The 16,458-nt window shown below is 36.5% G+C and overlaps 1 protein-coding gene across 6 annotated transcripts in view; it reads right to left on the bottom strand.

The window, feature by feature from the left end:
* The window catches only part of gw (trinucleotide repeat containing adaptor protein gawky), an 86,399-nt gene that overhangs the window by 38,247 nt on the left and 31,694 nt on the right, over window positions 1-16,458 (bottom strand). For 5 of the 6 annotated variants that reach the window (XM_083110863.1, XM_083110866.1, XM_083110868.1 and 2 more), the window contains exons 2-9: window positions 13,826-13,877; window positions 11,911-12,020; window positions 10,380-10,541; window positions 8,743-8,977; window positions 7,177-7,412; window positions 4,878-5,781; window positions 3,720-4,018; window positions 976-1,072 (exon numbers count right to left, since the gene is read on the bottom strand). In XM_083110863.1, coding sequence (XP_082966989.1) covers window positions 976-1,072; window positions 3,720-4,018; window positions 4,878-5,781; window positions 7,177-7,412; window positions 8,743-8,977; window positions 10,380-10,541; window positions 11,911-11,976 — 1,999 coding nt within the window. In that variant the 5' untranslated portion in view covers window positions 11,977-12,020; window positions 13,826-13,877. Of the gene's footprint in view, window positions 1-975; window positions 1,073-3,719; window positions 4,019-4,877; window positions 5,782-7,176; window positions 7,413-8,742; window positions 8,978-10,379; window positions 10,542-11,910; window positions 12,021-13,825; window positions 13,878-15,002; window positions 15,132-16,458 lie in introns of those variants that run through there. The other variant, XM_083110864.1, reaches the window with a different exon arrangement.

Below are 16,458 nucleotides of genomic sequence, written 5' to 3'. Positions count from 1 at the left end.
AGTGTTAATTTTTTATGTTTTTGAAAGGTGTGAGATGCATTTTGTGACCATGTTTTGTCACGAAATAATGCGAAATGAACTGCAAAAAGCGAAATTAACTCTTAAACACGAAATTTAGGGTTTATTCACCGACGCGACACCTTCTGAGGTCTGAATTATCCTGAGAGTTATGCAATTCCCGGAATATTGATTAATTATGCTGTTAATATTGGAGAAGCAAAAATGGACTCCTTTACACAGAAATAAACTTAATACTCTGATAACTACATAAATGTGCTATTAGAAGTGAAATGTTAATTCTGTAGTATAAGTGTAGTTTTTAAATCAAATTTAGGATTATATTCACAATTTTAAAACCAAAATGTTTTTTTATATACCACTTTTCATCCAACTTTTCACCGCTATAACACCGACATTTTATTTTATTTACCGCTTTTGAACCCGAAATTGACTGTTTTTGTACCAAAATTTTGCTTTTTTATTTACCAAAAATATGTGCCTCTAGTTATATGCAAACTATGTGGAGAAAAAAGATGAAACTCTTCATTATAGTAACTTTAACCAATTTTCACCATTCGTAGTGATATAAAGCATTACTAATGTTTTGTCACAATATAATGTTATTTTCGTTACGTAGATTTGTGTACTGTTTGAAATGATCTAATGACAGAGTAGATATATGTATAAAAACTCAAAACATCAATTGTACAATTATTCTATCATTACAAATTTATAGAGCTTGCTTATTGTATTTTCGTAAGTTACCTTTTTCATTTTATGCAAATAACCTAGTTCCAGAAACCTCTAGGTTTCCATAGACACTGAATAGTGCCATTACAACCCTGAACTGTGAATTTATGCACATGTATTAATACATCAATAATTGCAAAATTGGACAAATTATTCACTCAGCAGAAATATTAGTCGACACTCAGACCCATAACTGTTAGTTTATTACAAAAATGGAAAGCTCACCATTATTGACATTCGGTTTCCACACAGGTCCACTATCCTTTGAACTTGGCTCTGGTGATGAAGGAATGTCCCAGCCTGTGTCCTGGTTGACATGTTGCTGCAAGTGCAAAATACGGAATGCTATGAGCATACTTTTCTTCAAAGCTCCCAATAACAAAATTTTGCCATTCTTAAAAATTTTAAATGAACCTTGTGTTTTTAATTTTCAAACCTGACGAGTCATATCAGGGAGGAATGAAACCACACGAATTATATTTAAACCATTAATTTCAGTTTAGTATACAGGGAAATCTCTCTCAGTTATGTATTATGGGGGACAGAAGGGTAGAAACGTATAACTGAGAAAAACGTATTATTGAAATATAATTAAAATGGTAACATTAAGTACACAAAGGAAGAAAAGGAGTACTACATATACACCAAAGTTTGCTGTATTGCACTAATCTGTTCTAAATAGTTATTGAAAATTCCAAATTCACGAGAAATAGACATTGAAGGTGCAGGGGGGGGGGGGGGTGAAAGGGGTATAAGGAAGGTTTACCCGCTTGATCCATTCAGCCAATTCCCTGCAAAAAACTATGCTGAACATTAGGACGTTTATCTTGATCTTATGTGTACTGTAACTCTCGTTTCTCTGCTTTATAAGTTTTACAAACCTCACAGATGACAAAATTTGCCAGAAGCCAATCCCGTACGACAGTTGACCTGTCCCTCCCCCTCTTCCTTACTTTTGTAGCAGCCTATTCATTCACCATGCGACCTCGAACTCCTGCCTTACATTCGGGGAACAAGTGAACTATTGCCAAAACGACAGTCATTATGTATGTGGACAGTTGAGAACATGGCTCAATCACTATTCCCATTTCTTTATCTACGTAATCGTTCCTAGTAGAAGGGGGTAGGAGAGAGGGAGTGGGGGGACTTGCTTGGAAAACTTTTCTTTCTTGTTTGCCAGGAGAAAAGTAAGAATAATTTGCCAATCCAATATTGGTTTAGGAACAAGTGAAAGAAGTCTCTAATCTCCTCTCACAAGAGAGAATTACTCTGAAATTGCTGTGCAGGGCCAGTGGCGTGCCCAGGATTTTTGAAAGGGAGGAATTTAAGTGAGAAAAGTTGGTGTACTAGTAGTAAACCAGATAACATGGGAGAATATGCTACTGGTTTAGTTTGAAAGCACCGTTATTGAGAGACACGGTCTCAACGGCCGAAGTTCGAATTTCGTTTAAATAGCTCGGGAGAATATTTCTCCGCCCAGTCAGTATCTGAAATCTATCGCGTGCACAGTTAGTGGCTCGGAATTATACAAGTTGTTGAACTAAGAAAGTTATGGCGTGAATAGTTGTTACCGTACGTTACAGCGAGGAGTAGTACAATATCGGAAAGGAGTTTTATTTCAGGAGAGTTCATCAGAGTTTCATCAACGAACCAGCGAGTCGATCGTAACTTCCAGATCTACAGGTAACGAACGTTCCTCTATCCTTGTCTTTCATTCTCTCACACCCTTGCCAGACCAGTCAATTGTAGTGTTTAAAGTTAATCGTGAGTGTAGTTCTTATTTCACGGGGCTAGCCCCCTTGCTTGGTTAAGTGTAGACGTAGCTTTTCAGAGTTATAACCCCTCTTACGATACACCTCTCGCAGCCAAATAACTTCGAATATCAGACTTCACATAGCCTATCTACGATCCCTTAATATAAACAATCGGGTGATTGTACGGTATACTGTTTTTAGTAGTCAGCCCTAATTTTGCCATCTTATCCTGCATACAATGTTCTTTTTTTAGGGAGGGGGAAAGGGGCATGGTGGTCCTAAATTTAGTCTTCAAAAACCTTTGGTGATTTATGAAAGCAATGAATTTTTAAACAACTTATGTACATTAATAATATATTTCCACCTGTAACTGTATTCGCTAACCATTAAGAGTAATAGCCCACGATGTTGTCTTGTAAACCAAGATTCCCAATGCAACACCACGGTTTGGATCTCAAATTAGTCTCACCTTGAACTTGTCAAAAAGACACTTTCTTCAAAAATGTATCTATTTTAGAAAATGCTGATGATCAATAAACCTATTCTCTAGAAGGAATTCCAAGCATATATAAGTTGACAAGATGTTTGAAACAACAAACCAGAACATTTTTCATATTTTCCAGAAGGAAAAATGGGACAAAACGGATAGCAAAATGTACACATTTTAATATAAAAACTGTCTCGTTGTAAATACTTTGTTGTGTACATGAAATTTCGTGCGTTTCCCCATTGCGAATTTGAGGTGAATTGAAAATTTCATCATGGAAACATGGATTTTCACATACAATATTAAAACTGCATTTACCACATCCATCATGAATAAATAATTAAGTAACTAAATAAATACTGTGCAAATAAGTTACATAATATGGTGATATGCACTGCACTCAGTCTTTTACAATTAGGAGTCATTCATTGGTATTTTGCTGAAGGATCTTCATCAGAATATCTTTCCTTTCAAATAACAGTTTGTAAACGTTTGCACACACATGATTCAAGTTGACATACATTTTGGTATCTTGTTTTTAAGTTTTAAAAAATCGGGACCTCTAAAAAACGAGACTGTCCCAGCTAATATGTGGCATCTGGACACCTTAAACATACATAATTTTTCAAAATAGGAACATCAAGATGATTTTTCACTTTCACCCAAAAGAAAATCTTTAGCTAATGTTGCTAAGGGACTCCCATGAACAGAAGTGAGGAAATACTTACGCCACCCCATCCATCTTGACTGAAAAGAGCTTCTCTCATTGTATTGATCTGCTCCAACTGTTTAGTTGTGCTGCTGGTGCTATTGCTAGTGTTAGTACTTCCACTGTTCCCATTGTTCTGGGGATTATTAGAGAGCCCTTTGCCAGCTGCCTGAGCCCATGAAGTGGAACCGTTCTGCTGCTGTTGTGATGACTGTTGTTGTTGTTGTTGTGATGGCTGCTGTTGCTGCTGCTGCTGTTGTTGACTTTGAGTTTGTGAAGGCTGTTGTTGTGACTGTGTATTCCCTTTGTTAGCGTTTCCTAGTCATAAAAAATTGGATTACACTAATGTTGCACGTAAACAAATTCTAGGAATAAATTATCAATTATGATTTGATCCACTGAATAGTAAAATTTGTACAATCAATAATTTGAAGTCTAAACATTTCTTTTGTAATTAAATCAGGATGCATGCAATGTAATGACTCCTAATACCAATAATGTATCAATAAAAGTAAACATAGAGATAACCAATATTTTACTGGTGTGATTTTAAACTACACAAAACCTGAATGGTTTGATCAATTCCTAGCGAGTGAATGCACTACATTTTAGTACAGAAACTCTTGTGTAGACATTTACTTTACAGAAGCATAGTACATGAATTACACATGTATATTCACAAACATAACTAAGCAATTAACAATTTTGCACTAAATTACAGATTATTTATAGAAATATCTGATACGTCATTACTTGAACTGAGTCGACATCGATACTTGCAAACTGTAAATATTCACAGTAGTTCAGAATATTGATGAAGTTTTAATATACTGGGTGTCCCATAAGTCTGAAACCATATTACCCTTATTTCTGTTACAGGTAAACCATGGCACTAAGGAGGAGTGAATGCAAGTTATTTTGCTGGTGGGTGTTCCTAACATGCCAGACTTATGGGACACCTGGTATAATTTATTTTACTGAAGTCTATTTCTCCCCAAAATTTATTCATAAATATAAAAAAATATGCATTTTCACTCTGGAGAAGTATCAGCTGGTATAGGTGTAAGTTTCAACTGATACTCTCAGATACTGATCGGATAAGCCCTAATCAACAATAGAGAACAGATTAACTTGTTCCATCTATAATATTTTTAAAAAATGCATTACAAATGCTCACCTGTATTCTGCTGTCCACTGGGTCCCTGACTAGTTCCTCCATTGCGATTGACGCTATTATTGTTTCCCCACTGGCTTTGAGCAGAAGTATTGTTCTGACTGGAATTTTGACCCCAGCCAGAATTATTCGAGTTGTTGGCTGGAGGGGTACCCCAGCCAGAGGTCCCACTATTTAGGGAGTTTTCACCCCCTCCTAATAAACCAAGTCCCCGTGGGATCCCCCAGCCCCTGTTGGAGGCTGGGCCACAAGGATAGGAAGCAAACTTGGAAAGGCGGGGCTTGCCTGCAGCCCGAGAGAATGATACATGAGTCTGAGATGACTTTGAAGCGTACTTGTTTAAGAGAGTTGCACTTGGGAGTGAAGCATCCTCCATACCTGAGGGTTTGGAGTAATTAAAGCTTGGGTTGCAATTACCCTGGACTGTATAAATGGCATCTGCAGGAACACTTGTCTTCCCGCTCGATTGAGAAGGGGCACACGAGGTGCCGCTTCCACTTGGAATGTTCACTACATTGTTACCACAGTGGTATTCTGCTGATAAGTTAGCGTTGGCATCTGGAACGCCCTCTTGCTCGCTGGCAACAGGGACTGTGGGAGCGGACCTCCCGAGGCAATTTTTGGAATTCTTATCCTGATCAGAAAAAGCACCAGTTGAACTGTCCTCTTCGACTCGAGGCTCAGGTGTAGCCCGTAACCCAAAATTATTAACTGGGGACTCTGTCCCCTCCCTGCTTCTTATACAAGAGTTCACAGTAGATTGCATAAATGTTGCTTGTTTTTGGACTCTGCTTGTATTTGGATTTTCTATGGCCTGAGAGACAAGAGACTCCACTTCTGAACTTTGTGCAGAACACAGACTATTGCTGGAAGAACCAAGGTGACTGGCAGAGATTGCATTGGAGCCCTGGAAACGAGAAAGAGAGTTCATTCATACTTATTCGATCATTATCATTGTGTTTTTAATTTGCATATTTCAAATCCACAAAGTTAAGACAATGATTATTATTAGCATTCCTTGACAGATTGAGAAGACATGCATGCTCTTGTGTCTTATCACTTTTTGGAAGAACAAAAAAAAAAGCATGAAACAAAAACTTAGGTTCGAGTTTTCAACCGTCTCTCAGGGTAACAAACTGCGGAGGGGGGGTCATTGAGACCCTTCTGTTTTTATTAACGTTTGTAGGTAATTATAATTGGTCCACATTGATGAATATCTCCGAAGCATGATTGCTGCGACACTGATGTCCGTCATTTTTTCTTATTTGTGCGTTCGCATTCTATATAATATGTTGTGTAGACTTTCATCTGCTTTCATGATGGATGCGGTTTAAGAATTACTTACTTGAATTATGGTATTTCCACACTGCACAATTTAGTGGTCATTTCCGATTAATTTCGAAGAGACTGTCTTCGTTCACTAAGGCTACGGCATCTGGAGTGGTACCAGGGTACCATTAAATTGTGCAACATGGAAATACCTAAGTAATTTCATCTGCTTGTTTATTAAACGTGGCAAATTAAGAGTATTTGTGATTAAATTTTTTAACAAATTGTGTGCAGATGAGTTATTTTATGTGCTGTAGTGCATCAACAGATTCAGATGGTGGAGGAGAATTTGTGACATTCTAAAGATGAAAGATGAGAAAGTAGTGTGTGCCACTTTCTACACAGCCTTTTCTTTGTGCTGAAAAACACAATTTATTCAACGATGTAAAGAAGAAAATCTCTAAATATATTGGATCTTGAACATCATGAATTTGTTATGTACGTGAAGATTCGTGTTTCCACGTTGCACATTTTTTTTATTTTTTTTTCAGATTAATTTCAAAGACTCACTGCTTTCATTCAGTCTAGATGCCGTACCATTAGTGAATGTAGGAAGTAAGCCTTTGAAACTTAACCAAAAAAAACTATCCAATTGTGCAATGCGGAAACCTGAATCTTCACTTACATAATACTGAAACCGCATCCATCATGCATAATGAATTTACCTCGAAAAACTATTCAAAATTGTCAACAAGAAGGAAATGCAAGGTAAAAAATAAACAGTATCCATCAACCATTGATTCAAGTTCCTCCACATAAAAACCCATCCTTAGCAGGACAAATGTCAACCCTAAGAGTACAAAGAAAAATAGGATCCAGGCTGAGAATTTACAACTGATTATTTTCAATTAGTATCCAATCAAAACTCCCTGATGTTAAATCTGATCAAACACAAAATTGCACAATACTTAATACTCCACCAGACATCCAAAATGAAACAACAAATGTTTCTATCATGCACGAGTCCACCCACCTGTTCTGCACCGTGGCTGCTCCCACTGCTACACAGGGACGGAGGTTTCACATCCGCGGTGCCACAACTTGAGCTGGATATCACAGACACTGAGAATACCTCACGAGGAACATTGAGTGATGGGTCAGCTCCTGCCCTATCACCAATCTCCTCAAGGCTTACCTGGCACAAAGAGCCTTGCTCTTGCGCCTCAGACTTGAAACTGGGGTGATGATTACATTTACAGGATGCTATTCCTTCGAAGAGGGAGAGAACAAAAATCATTAATGCACTGTACAAGTAATCATACTCATTTATATTACATATTGGACACAACGATTTTCTCAAAACTTTTAACTTTGCACTTAAAAAAGTGCAGACACCTTACCACTTCATGAATATTGATTTAACACAAAAATCACCTGTAGCAGTATTTGGAAAGTTACTTTTAAAATTAACCAACTTTCTGTCACTTTAGTGAAAAGTAACTCCATCATAGTTACCGTATTACAGGTTATTCCAACTTTTTGAGCATAGCATGCACGAAATTGGAGTGGACAAGAAATACTTTTTACTGCTGTGCAATAGCACCAAAATATAATTAACTTTTTGTATTACTAGACATCACATTTCGTTCTTGACGAAAACACAAAATATGATATAACATGCTATAATGTTCATTTTTCATGTCTCTGAAAGGTGTGAGGTGCATTTTCCTACCATGTTTTGTCACGAAATAATGCGAAATGAACTGCAAAATGCAAAATATACTCTTTAAACACGAAATTTACCGTTTATATACCTACGCGACACTTTTTGAAGTCTGATGTATCCTGTGAGTTATGCAATTCACCGAAAATTTATTAATTCTGCTGTAAATATTTGAGAAGCAAAAGTGGACTCCTTTATACAGGAATAAACTTAATATTCTGTTATGATTTCATGTGGTATTAGAAGGGATATGTTTATTTTGTGTAATAGTGCAGTTTTTAAATCAAATATAGGATTATATTCACAATTTTAAAACCAAAATGTCATTTTATATAGCACTTTTGATGTGATTATTCACCGCTATTACACCGAAATGTTATATTATTTACCGCTTTTGAACATGAAATAGACTGTTTTTGTACTGAAATTTTGCTTTTTTATTTACCAAAAATATGTGCCTCTATGTATTACATATGAAAAATGTAAATGTAGCAAAATCAAAGTAAACCATTATACTTGGAAAAATACCTGACAAACATCTGTTTGTAACAGGTGTGTACATATAATACTTTAATTTTCAGCAGGGTATAAAAAGATCGATATTATTTTTAGCAAACCACACTTTTGTTTGTTACTGCTCAAATGTACAAAAAAAGTTGACTAGTTACAATTATAGTTGCATGAAAAGGTTACTTATCTAATATGTGATATCAGTCTCACCTCCATAAATGTATTTCTGTCTCAACATTTCCAACTTTCATTAGGCATAAGCTGATATCAATCATTATATTTATATTAAATTGTTCACAAGTGAATCAGAATGTTAAAATAGCTGCTATTAAAGACTTCATATCAAGTAAAACACAAGACAATTACCTGTGTGCATTGCTTTGATTCTGCTCCCATTTGCCCACTGTTCTATACTATTATCACACACACATTTAGCTGCCTCAAATACAAGGGGCCATGTTTGTGGTCTTTGCTGCTGCTGTTGGAATTCCAATATTTGTTCTTTGGAACATGACTCTTGCACAGGTGTTTGTGCATCGTTACAAATCACAGCTGCCACAGAAGCAACTGCACCTTCCTCTATGGTGCTATCACTCGTGTCCTGTGAGAAAAAACAGTTATACATCAATCTAGAACAAATTCAAGATCAAATAATGCAGTTTTATGGATTATTACAAACATTTATTCCATGTACATGTACAGGCATCCTGTGACTCATGTTACGATTTTCATTAACTTTCATTAACTCTTGAAACTTAAGCTACCTTCAGACTGAAGCAAAAAACACAGAGGAATGCACACCAGTCATGTAAGCATCAAGTAGTTTGTCATGTCACTTTGGTATGAAACATTGTACTTATTTCTGAAAGTTTTTTTCCCAACTGACACATGTGCCTTCTCGGTTCAGTCTGAAAATGGACTTGCAAGTTAATAAATTTGAAGCTTGCCACACAAATTGCTAGCACTTATTAAGTAAAATAATGCTTAACCACTAGAATACAGCCTGGTACAGCATGTGCGCCAAGACTAGTTTTTCAATCTTGAAAGGTACTATAGCTCAGACGATGTTTAGAGACACATGTTCTCATTGTGATGCTCATAATTAGTACATAGTAATTGTCAGTCTCGGAAGGATTGAGAACTTTCTCATTTTTTCTTTTAAATCAATTCTGTTTTTCCATTCTCAGGCCCAAGCACAAGTTTTGCAAGGGGCAATCTTTTCCAGTGTGTAGACATGTGTGGCAAGTTTAATTTTTAAAGCTGAACGTGATAATGGAAGGGCAGGGGTATGCAGTCCTGTGATTTCAGCCCTACAGTCTAGGCATGGTGAATCTCAAATTTCGTTAAAAAGAAAAACTTTGCCCCTGTTGTTCTTCGGGTTGATGGAACAAAATTGTTCCGTAGCAGCATTGATTTTTATTAGCCTGGTTTACACTGAACAAAACAAGGCATGACTTGTAATTGTACAATTAGTGATTTCAGAGATATTAAAGTTTCTTTATAGAAAGTACAGAATTTTTAATTTCTCACTGAAAACAGTACCATATTGTAAGGGTTAATACCACAGAATAATAATTATATTTTAAAATATAATATTTCATATTGAAACATATCGGATAAGGAAGAATTGTTTTTTGTCAGCAATTTGCATCTAAATCTGCAATGTTTGTCAGTGTAAGGACATTAATCAGAGCTGAAAAGCTGGAGGGTTTGAATAAGAATCCAAGATGAGGCATTCTTCAGGGTTGTCATTTACAATTTCTCCAGAGTGAACCAAGGGTCAATGAACTAAACTTCGCTTTACTCGTATGTAATATTCTAAGCCATCTTTTGTCCATTAAATCTCCCTACTTGATGTTGGAAATATTTGAAATGTTACTTCCTGGTCAAAAATTTTGCTAATCATGCATTACCCAAATCAGACACTAACATCCCAGGGAAACACCTACAACATGCAAAACTATGTAAACTTTTGCAATAACAAAGATGAGAAGCCAACTTACCCTAGAAACAGGCACTTGGTCAGTAGAAAATGTGGAACTTGGGTATGCGGCCTGCTTCATGTCCGCATTTGTGACTTCGTTGCTAGAGACAACTCTACTACTTAAGATGTTAGCTCTCTCTGCTAACTTCTCTGGCACATTGTTTTGTTCATTATTAGCCTCCTGTAAGGAGAATTGCGTCATTAGGTTCTGTTTAGATCTTTACATTTGTGGCAACAGGCAGATGCTACTAACACGAATGTGAATATAGTTCAACCTCAATTTCTAGGGGCAGCAGCCAAGGTATTTATTTATAATGCAGAAAATTTAAATCTTTATTCACAGATAGGCTATTGTGATCTGAACCACTGTAGTCTCTCCAATGGGAATCAAATCTGGAAACCCTGGATTACAAGATGTCATTCCACTATGCCATCGGGGAGGCCTCAACAGGACTCAATTTATTTGTAATCCCCCAAAGTCAGAAATAAGTTTACAGAATGTATTCAGAGGAAATAATATGTAACATATTACGTCCTGACGAAAATGAGTTACTCAATTCATCTTATTATAAACTAAAGTTTCAAAGACAAAGTGAACATTGCAATTGCAGCACACAAGGGCCGTGGCTATTCACAGTTTTGAAGTTTTAACATTCCAAGGAGCAGTTTCTAATCGGGGAAACAGCATGGTAGTATGACGTGCACCTGTAATGGGTTTTAGATTTTTATTGTTTTTTAACCACACACCTTTTACCAATCCCATATCTTGTACCTATGGAGAGGTCGACGTGGTTATGAATTATATATAAACTAAACGTGAACAGCCTGAGGAAGGGAGCAGTTGCATCCCGAAACGTCGCAGGAGCAACATAGATACTCGCAAAACGTAAGTTATTAATATATTTATATTAAATTTGTGAGTAATTCGCACAACTTTGATCATGAATTAGTGAAGAGACAATCCAAGAAAATGTCACATAACCCTACAAAATTTCATGTCCACACTACTGTGGAAATGAAAACCTGAAATGACAATATGACGTCTTCCCACACCTATAAACATCTCGTGATGGGTAGGATGCTCTTCAAATGTGCACCTACAGCAAGAAAATTTGTTCAAGGAATAATATTTACAGTAGACAGTTTAGGATAGTTTTTCCTCTCAAACAATTATGCTCTTGTGGAAAAGAATTTGGTAATCCTTTTCAAAAAACATAATTAGCAGAATATTGAAATTTTTCACAAAAATTCCATTTGAAAAGTCCCTGTGGGTCCTGCAATGAAGTGAATAACAAAGTTCCATTATCTCCTGGGTAGATCGACATATGCCCTATTGTTGCAAACAGTTTTTTCACCATTCGCTAAATAGGGGTCAAACAGGGTTGCACATTTTTTTTTAAAAAATGCCATTTTCAAGGAAATGTTTGGATTTTCAAGATTTGTATTTTAAAAAATCTTTCAGAGATGCAATATTTCCTCAAAGGAATGGGTATTAAAAACATTTGCCCAAGAAACAACACTTTCATAAAAAATACATCACATGAAAATACCTTGTAGCTTTGTGAGAAGGCATCTGGATCTGAAATCTCATCTGAACTAGATTCGTTTGGAAACATTGGGCTCAATACTTCTTTGGCGGGCAATGCATAGAAACCAAGACCTGCAAAACACAAGTAATATGCTGCTTAATATCACTAATTTAGGGGGGAAAAATATTTATGTGCACACAATACAATTATGGCAATGTGGAAATCACAAAAGTCTCAAATAACAACACACTTGCATTTTAAAAATAAGAGCAGCAATTAAAGCTATTTCTTGGAAGTTTCCTGATGGCGAATGAAGACATGATTCTCTCCAGACATCAATTAGGTCATTTCTAGATTTCAATCCCTGAAGACGAAGAGTGATGTTATTCAACAACAACTATAATTCATTCCTCTGTTTTTGTACTACTCACATCCTCTTCAACGTCTTCTAATTAAGTCTGATGCATCAATGTACTGTTGTCCCGCACTGTGGCTGTGTGTTCCAAGGCATCAGACTTTGGGCTACGGCTATAGGATGTGTGCACATTCAAGTCTCATGGGGGAACCGCAACAACTATTCTCCTGAGATTTTGGCCACTGCATGTGACTGGTGGCAATTTGGGAGCTACAAATGAGTAGCGTGACCTGGTCAGAAAAGCCTTCAACAATGAATGGGGGTTCGTCCTGCTGACCACACATCCAAAGATAAAAGTAGTCATGGGTAGATTCATTCTCTCTTAAACATCTTACCATTAGAACAAGGAGTTACTTGTATCTCAACTATACATTGTTTCTCTACTTCAAAGCTAGATGACAATGTGCAAAAAACTAAGACGCAGGAAAAAAATGTGTTTTATTCCATCTTTCATGGCAAATTTTACCATCAGTGGTCCCAATTAGGGGGGTGTAGGGAGGCAGTTGCCCCTCCTACTTTTTGCCCCTGCACTGTATTAAACCTTATATACACGAGAAAGTAAACTGTCCTTGATCACACCCTTCCACAAGCTTTGCAACCAAATCGCCGCCACGGTTTACCATAATAGTTATCCATTGCTTTTCCTCCAATTGAAACCATACCATATCAGTCTGTGACAGTTTTGTTATAACACATTAATTTCACATGAGAATAACTTAATCACAAAATCAATTTCTCCCCGTAAGGATGTGGCATAAGTAATTAGATTCAGGCATTATCCACAAGTTCCAGGACAATTAGACAAATTGTCATACAGTATTTTTACAGGCCCGAAGAGATAACAACCCTAATTTAGGGTGACAAGTGCATTCAGAGGGGAGTGAGAGGGGGGTATACTCTTCTGGAAAATGAATGTCAGCCCAATATTAAATTACATTTTCTATATCAATCACAATAATTTCCATTAATTATCGTAAATGGCTGATAATTGCAAGTAATACTGATAGAGATCATAGTGTAAACAATGAAACCTCAACCTGAGGCAGTGTTTTGGGGAAAAATTGCCCTGCTTAACCCTCTTAGCTATTGTAGCAGGCTTCTATCTCTCCAGGTTACCATGATAATGACGATTAATTATCAATTAACAACAAAGATATGAAGAACAATCTCAAACACAAATGGAAACATTTATACCTTACTGAGGTATCAAATGAGGGATTCCCTGAATTCGTAACATACCACACTAACCACTCTGGCAAAGAATCTGGCTTCAAACCAATAAATAATAAACTTCAGTGTTGCTACATTGTTAGTTATCCAATACAGGCACACAATTCTGTACCACCAGATAATGTAATTCACAAGTCATATACCTAGTTTAATTTTCCAAAACCTGTTTAGGCCATATTCCTGTAAGGTACCAACATTTGAAAATAGCAACGAGATTGAAAACACAAACCACCTACTATCTAGTTATTAAAACACATTAGTCTGCATGAAAAATCATAAAAGTGCACTGACCTTAGTGACTAAGATATTAACAGTAGGCATTGTGATCCATGCTGGTAGAGATCTGGAAAAAAAAAAAGCATCTTAACCAGTTGGAACTATGCATTGCAAATCATATGTTCAAAATTGTTTCATTAGGTGATGAAGCCAAGTTGTTTTCATCCAATAAAACTGAACAATAGGACATGCTGTTATGGTATTTTAATAATTTTTCCCTAAATAAAAACAAAAAAAATTCTAATCCTGTACACCAACAAATTCCACCTCCAAAGAGTGAAATCAAACTAAATTTCCAACTAGCTACATGAATTAAAATTGGCTCACACCACGAAAAAATGCGAATTTCCTTTAATAAAAGTAATCCACTTCCTAGATGGAATCAGTCCTTAATTCGAACATTCGTAACTATCAAGTAGAACTAGAAATTTTAAAATGTGAAGTACAACCAAAGGATCTAGCACAAATTATTATGTTCTATGTTGGACTAGAGGCAAACAAATCAAGAAGACAAAAAAATCCATTTTCTGAAAATTAAAAATATACGAACAAGGTGCGAGAAAAAATCTACACACAAAACATGTTCATCAAATTTCATCCAAGGCCGCTTTACCTAACTCATAATTCTTATTACACATCACAACTTATATTAATTTAGATATTTAATCACGTAGCAGTTATTCTGTAGCTATACGAAGAAAAATTAAGGTTTATTTTCAGCACGAAACCGAATATCTTTCAACACAAGCTTTTCTCAGTCCACAGAACACTGCGACGGCTACTGAACCAAAACATCTCATCTCACGACATTGCTTACGTTGTTTACACTCTCCTATTTGCAACAAGATCAGCTGATCAGTGATTTAAAACAGACATAACGTACTCAAAACCAAATTATTGTGCAATATACTGCTGCAATTACACTATTTATTATGAAATTCCGATTTTAAGTGATTGGAAAATGTCTCTTTTCCAGAAAGGAAAATAATTTCATGTTGAAAAATGCAACGCAGCTTTAAACATCTGTCTTCCATTACATTCTCTCTCAACAAACTAGACCAATAACCATAATTCACACATTTTACAACTTCACTTAACTTCGCACAGCTTTAAGAACACACCAATACACTAGCACATATCTATACAAGTATTAATTAAATATCAATCCAAAATGCGTAACTTCTGAACTTACAACTCTGATGGCCGACGAGGAAGCCAAGACGGAGTTGTCTCGCTTACGCCTCGTCCTATCGCAGAGAGTCTCTGTAGTTTGCCATTCCGTTCAGCGAGTTTCGCCCTTGTTCGACCAGATTACACGACTGTTTATTTGCTCGTTTTTACAGGTGGAAAATTTATGCAATCTGCTAAATCACATGTTTTGCATTTATTTATGTACATAATAAAACTGGAGATAAGGTTATTACATTTGCCCTGATTACAAAATTATTGTATCGGGTAACATGAGCTCTTATTGATCGCCTGTTACGTGGCAGAAAAAGTTCCATATGCCATTCCGCCTGCCACTGCTACTCCCTTCTTCAACGGGCGGGGTTATTTTAGCCTCTACCCTAGGATATTCCCAGGTCGCTCTGCGCTTGCACAGCCAGCACAGCGCAGCGGCGTACCTATATAATTCCCTGGATGGAAGTCTGAAGCTTCGCTTGTCGTCTACTGCATCAAATTTTATTTGAATGAATGCACAGACTTGCAACGCGAATCGAAAAGTAGCAAACATTACACAATTCGCGACCCCCTTCAGATCTATGGCACGCAAATTACTACCTGGGCGTACTGCAACATCAATTAATGCTTCCGAATAAAATGTCATCACACGTATTTGTCGATACTGTATAATTAACTATATTCGTATCTAATAGAATACTATGATTAACTAAATACTTGGAAGAAACGCAAGAATTCATTTGGTGCGTTCAGAGCTGCAGGCAAGAATCACTGAAAAATTAAAGCTGACATTTCTGTCATATAACTTATTTAGTAAAAAATATATACAATTTCAATATTTGTCCACAATAGCAGCCTGCTCCACGGCACTTGTTAATTCATGCAGCGAGATGACGTGATTATATGCTGCTGTAAAAACCATACGACGAGTTGAAAAAAAAATGGCTATAACATGGGAAGACTTGACCTGATTTTCCATTCCGTGATACCGATAGCATTCGAACATAATCCCCAAATGTCAGGCACAAGAAACGCTGTTGCGGGAAATATGTTCCGTAACATTTCGCAAATGTAATAACATGTTTTATTTGCACTTTCAAAACTTCCAAATACGTCCCTTACATGATCAGTTCCTCAATTTTACTACATATTTAGTCAACTGTACACATTTTGTTTTTAGTATTTAACTTTTTCCAGTCGCTTTCTCATCTGTCGAGGTTTATCGGACGGAGAATATGACCAATGAAAAATAAAAACAATGGATTGAATGACCGACCACCCATGCCCTTGCTCGGGTTCGAACCTAAAATCCTAGTTGACGAGATTGTTTTGACCACTAACCTCTCTCTGCCCAACTGAAACACATGGTTACGCTATCAACGCAGTCCTACGGGATAGCTCACAATTATATTATCAATAAATGGTGGATTATTTCATTTGTTGGATTATTTCAATTGTATCATAAA

Source organism: Lepisma saccharinum, chromosome 24, assembly GCF_977018435.1.
Source record: "Lepisma saccharinum chromosome 24, izLepSacc3.1, whole genome shotgun sequence".
Classification (NCBI taxonomy): Eukaryota; Metazoa; Arthropoda; class Insecta; order Zygentoma; family Lepismatidae; genus Lepisma; species Lepisma saccharinum.
This window is presented reverse-complemented; position numbering and strand designations above follow the sequence as displayed.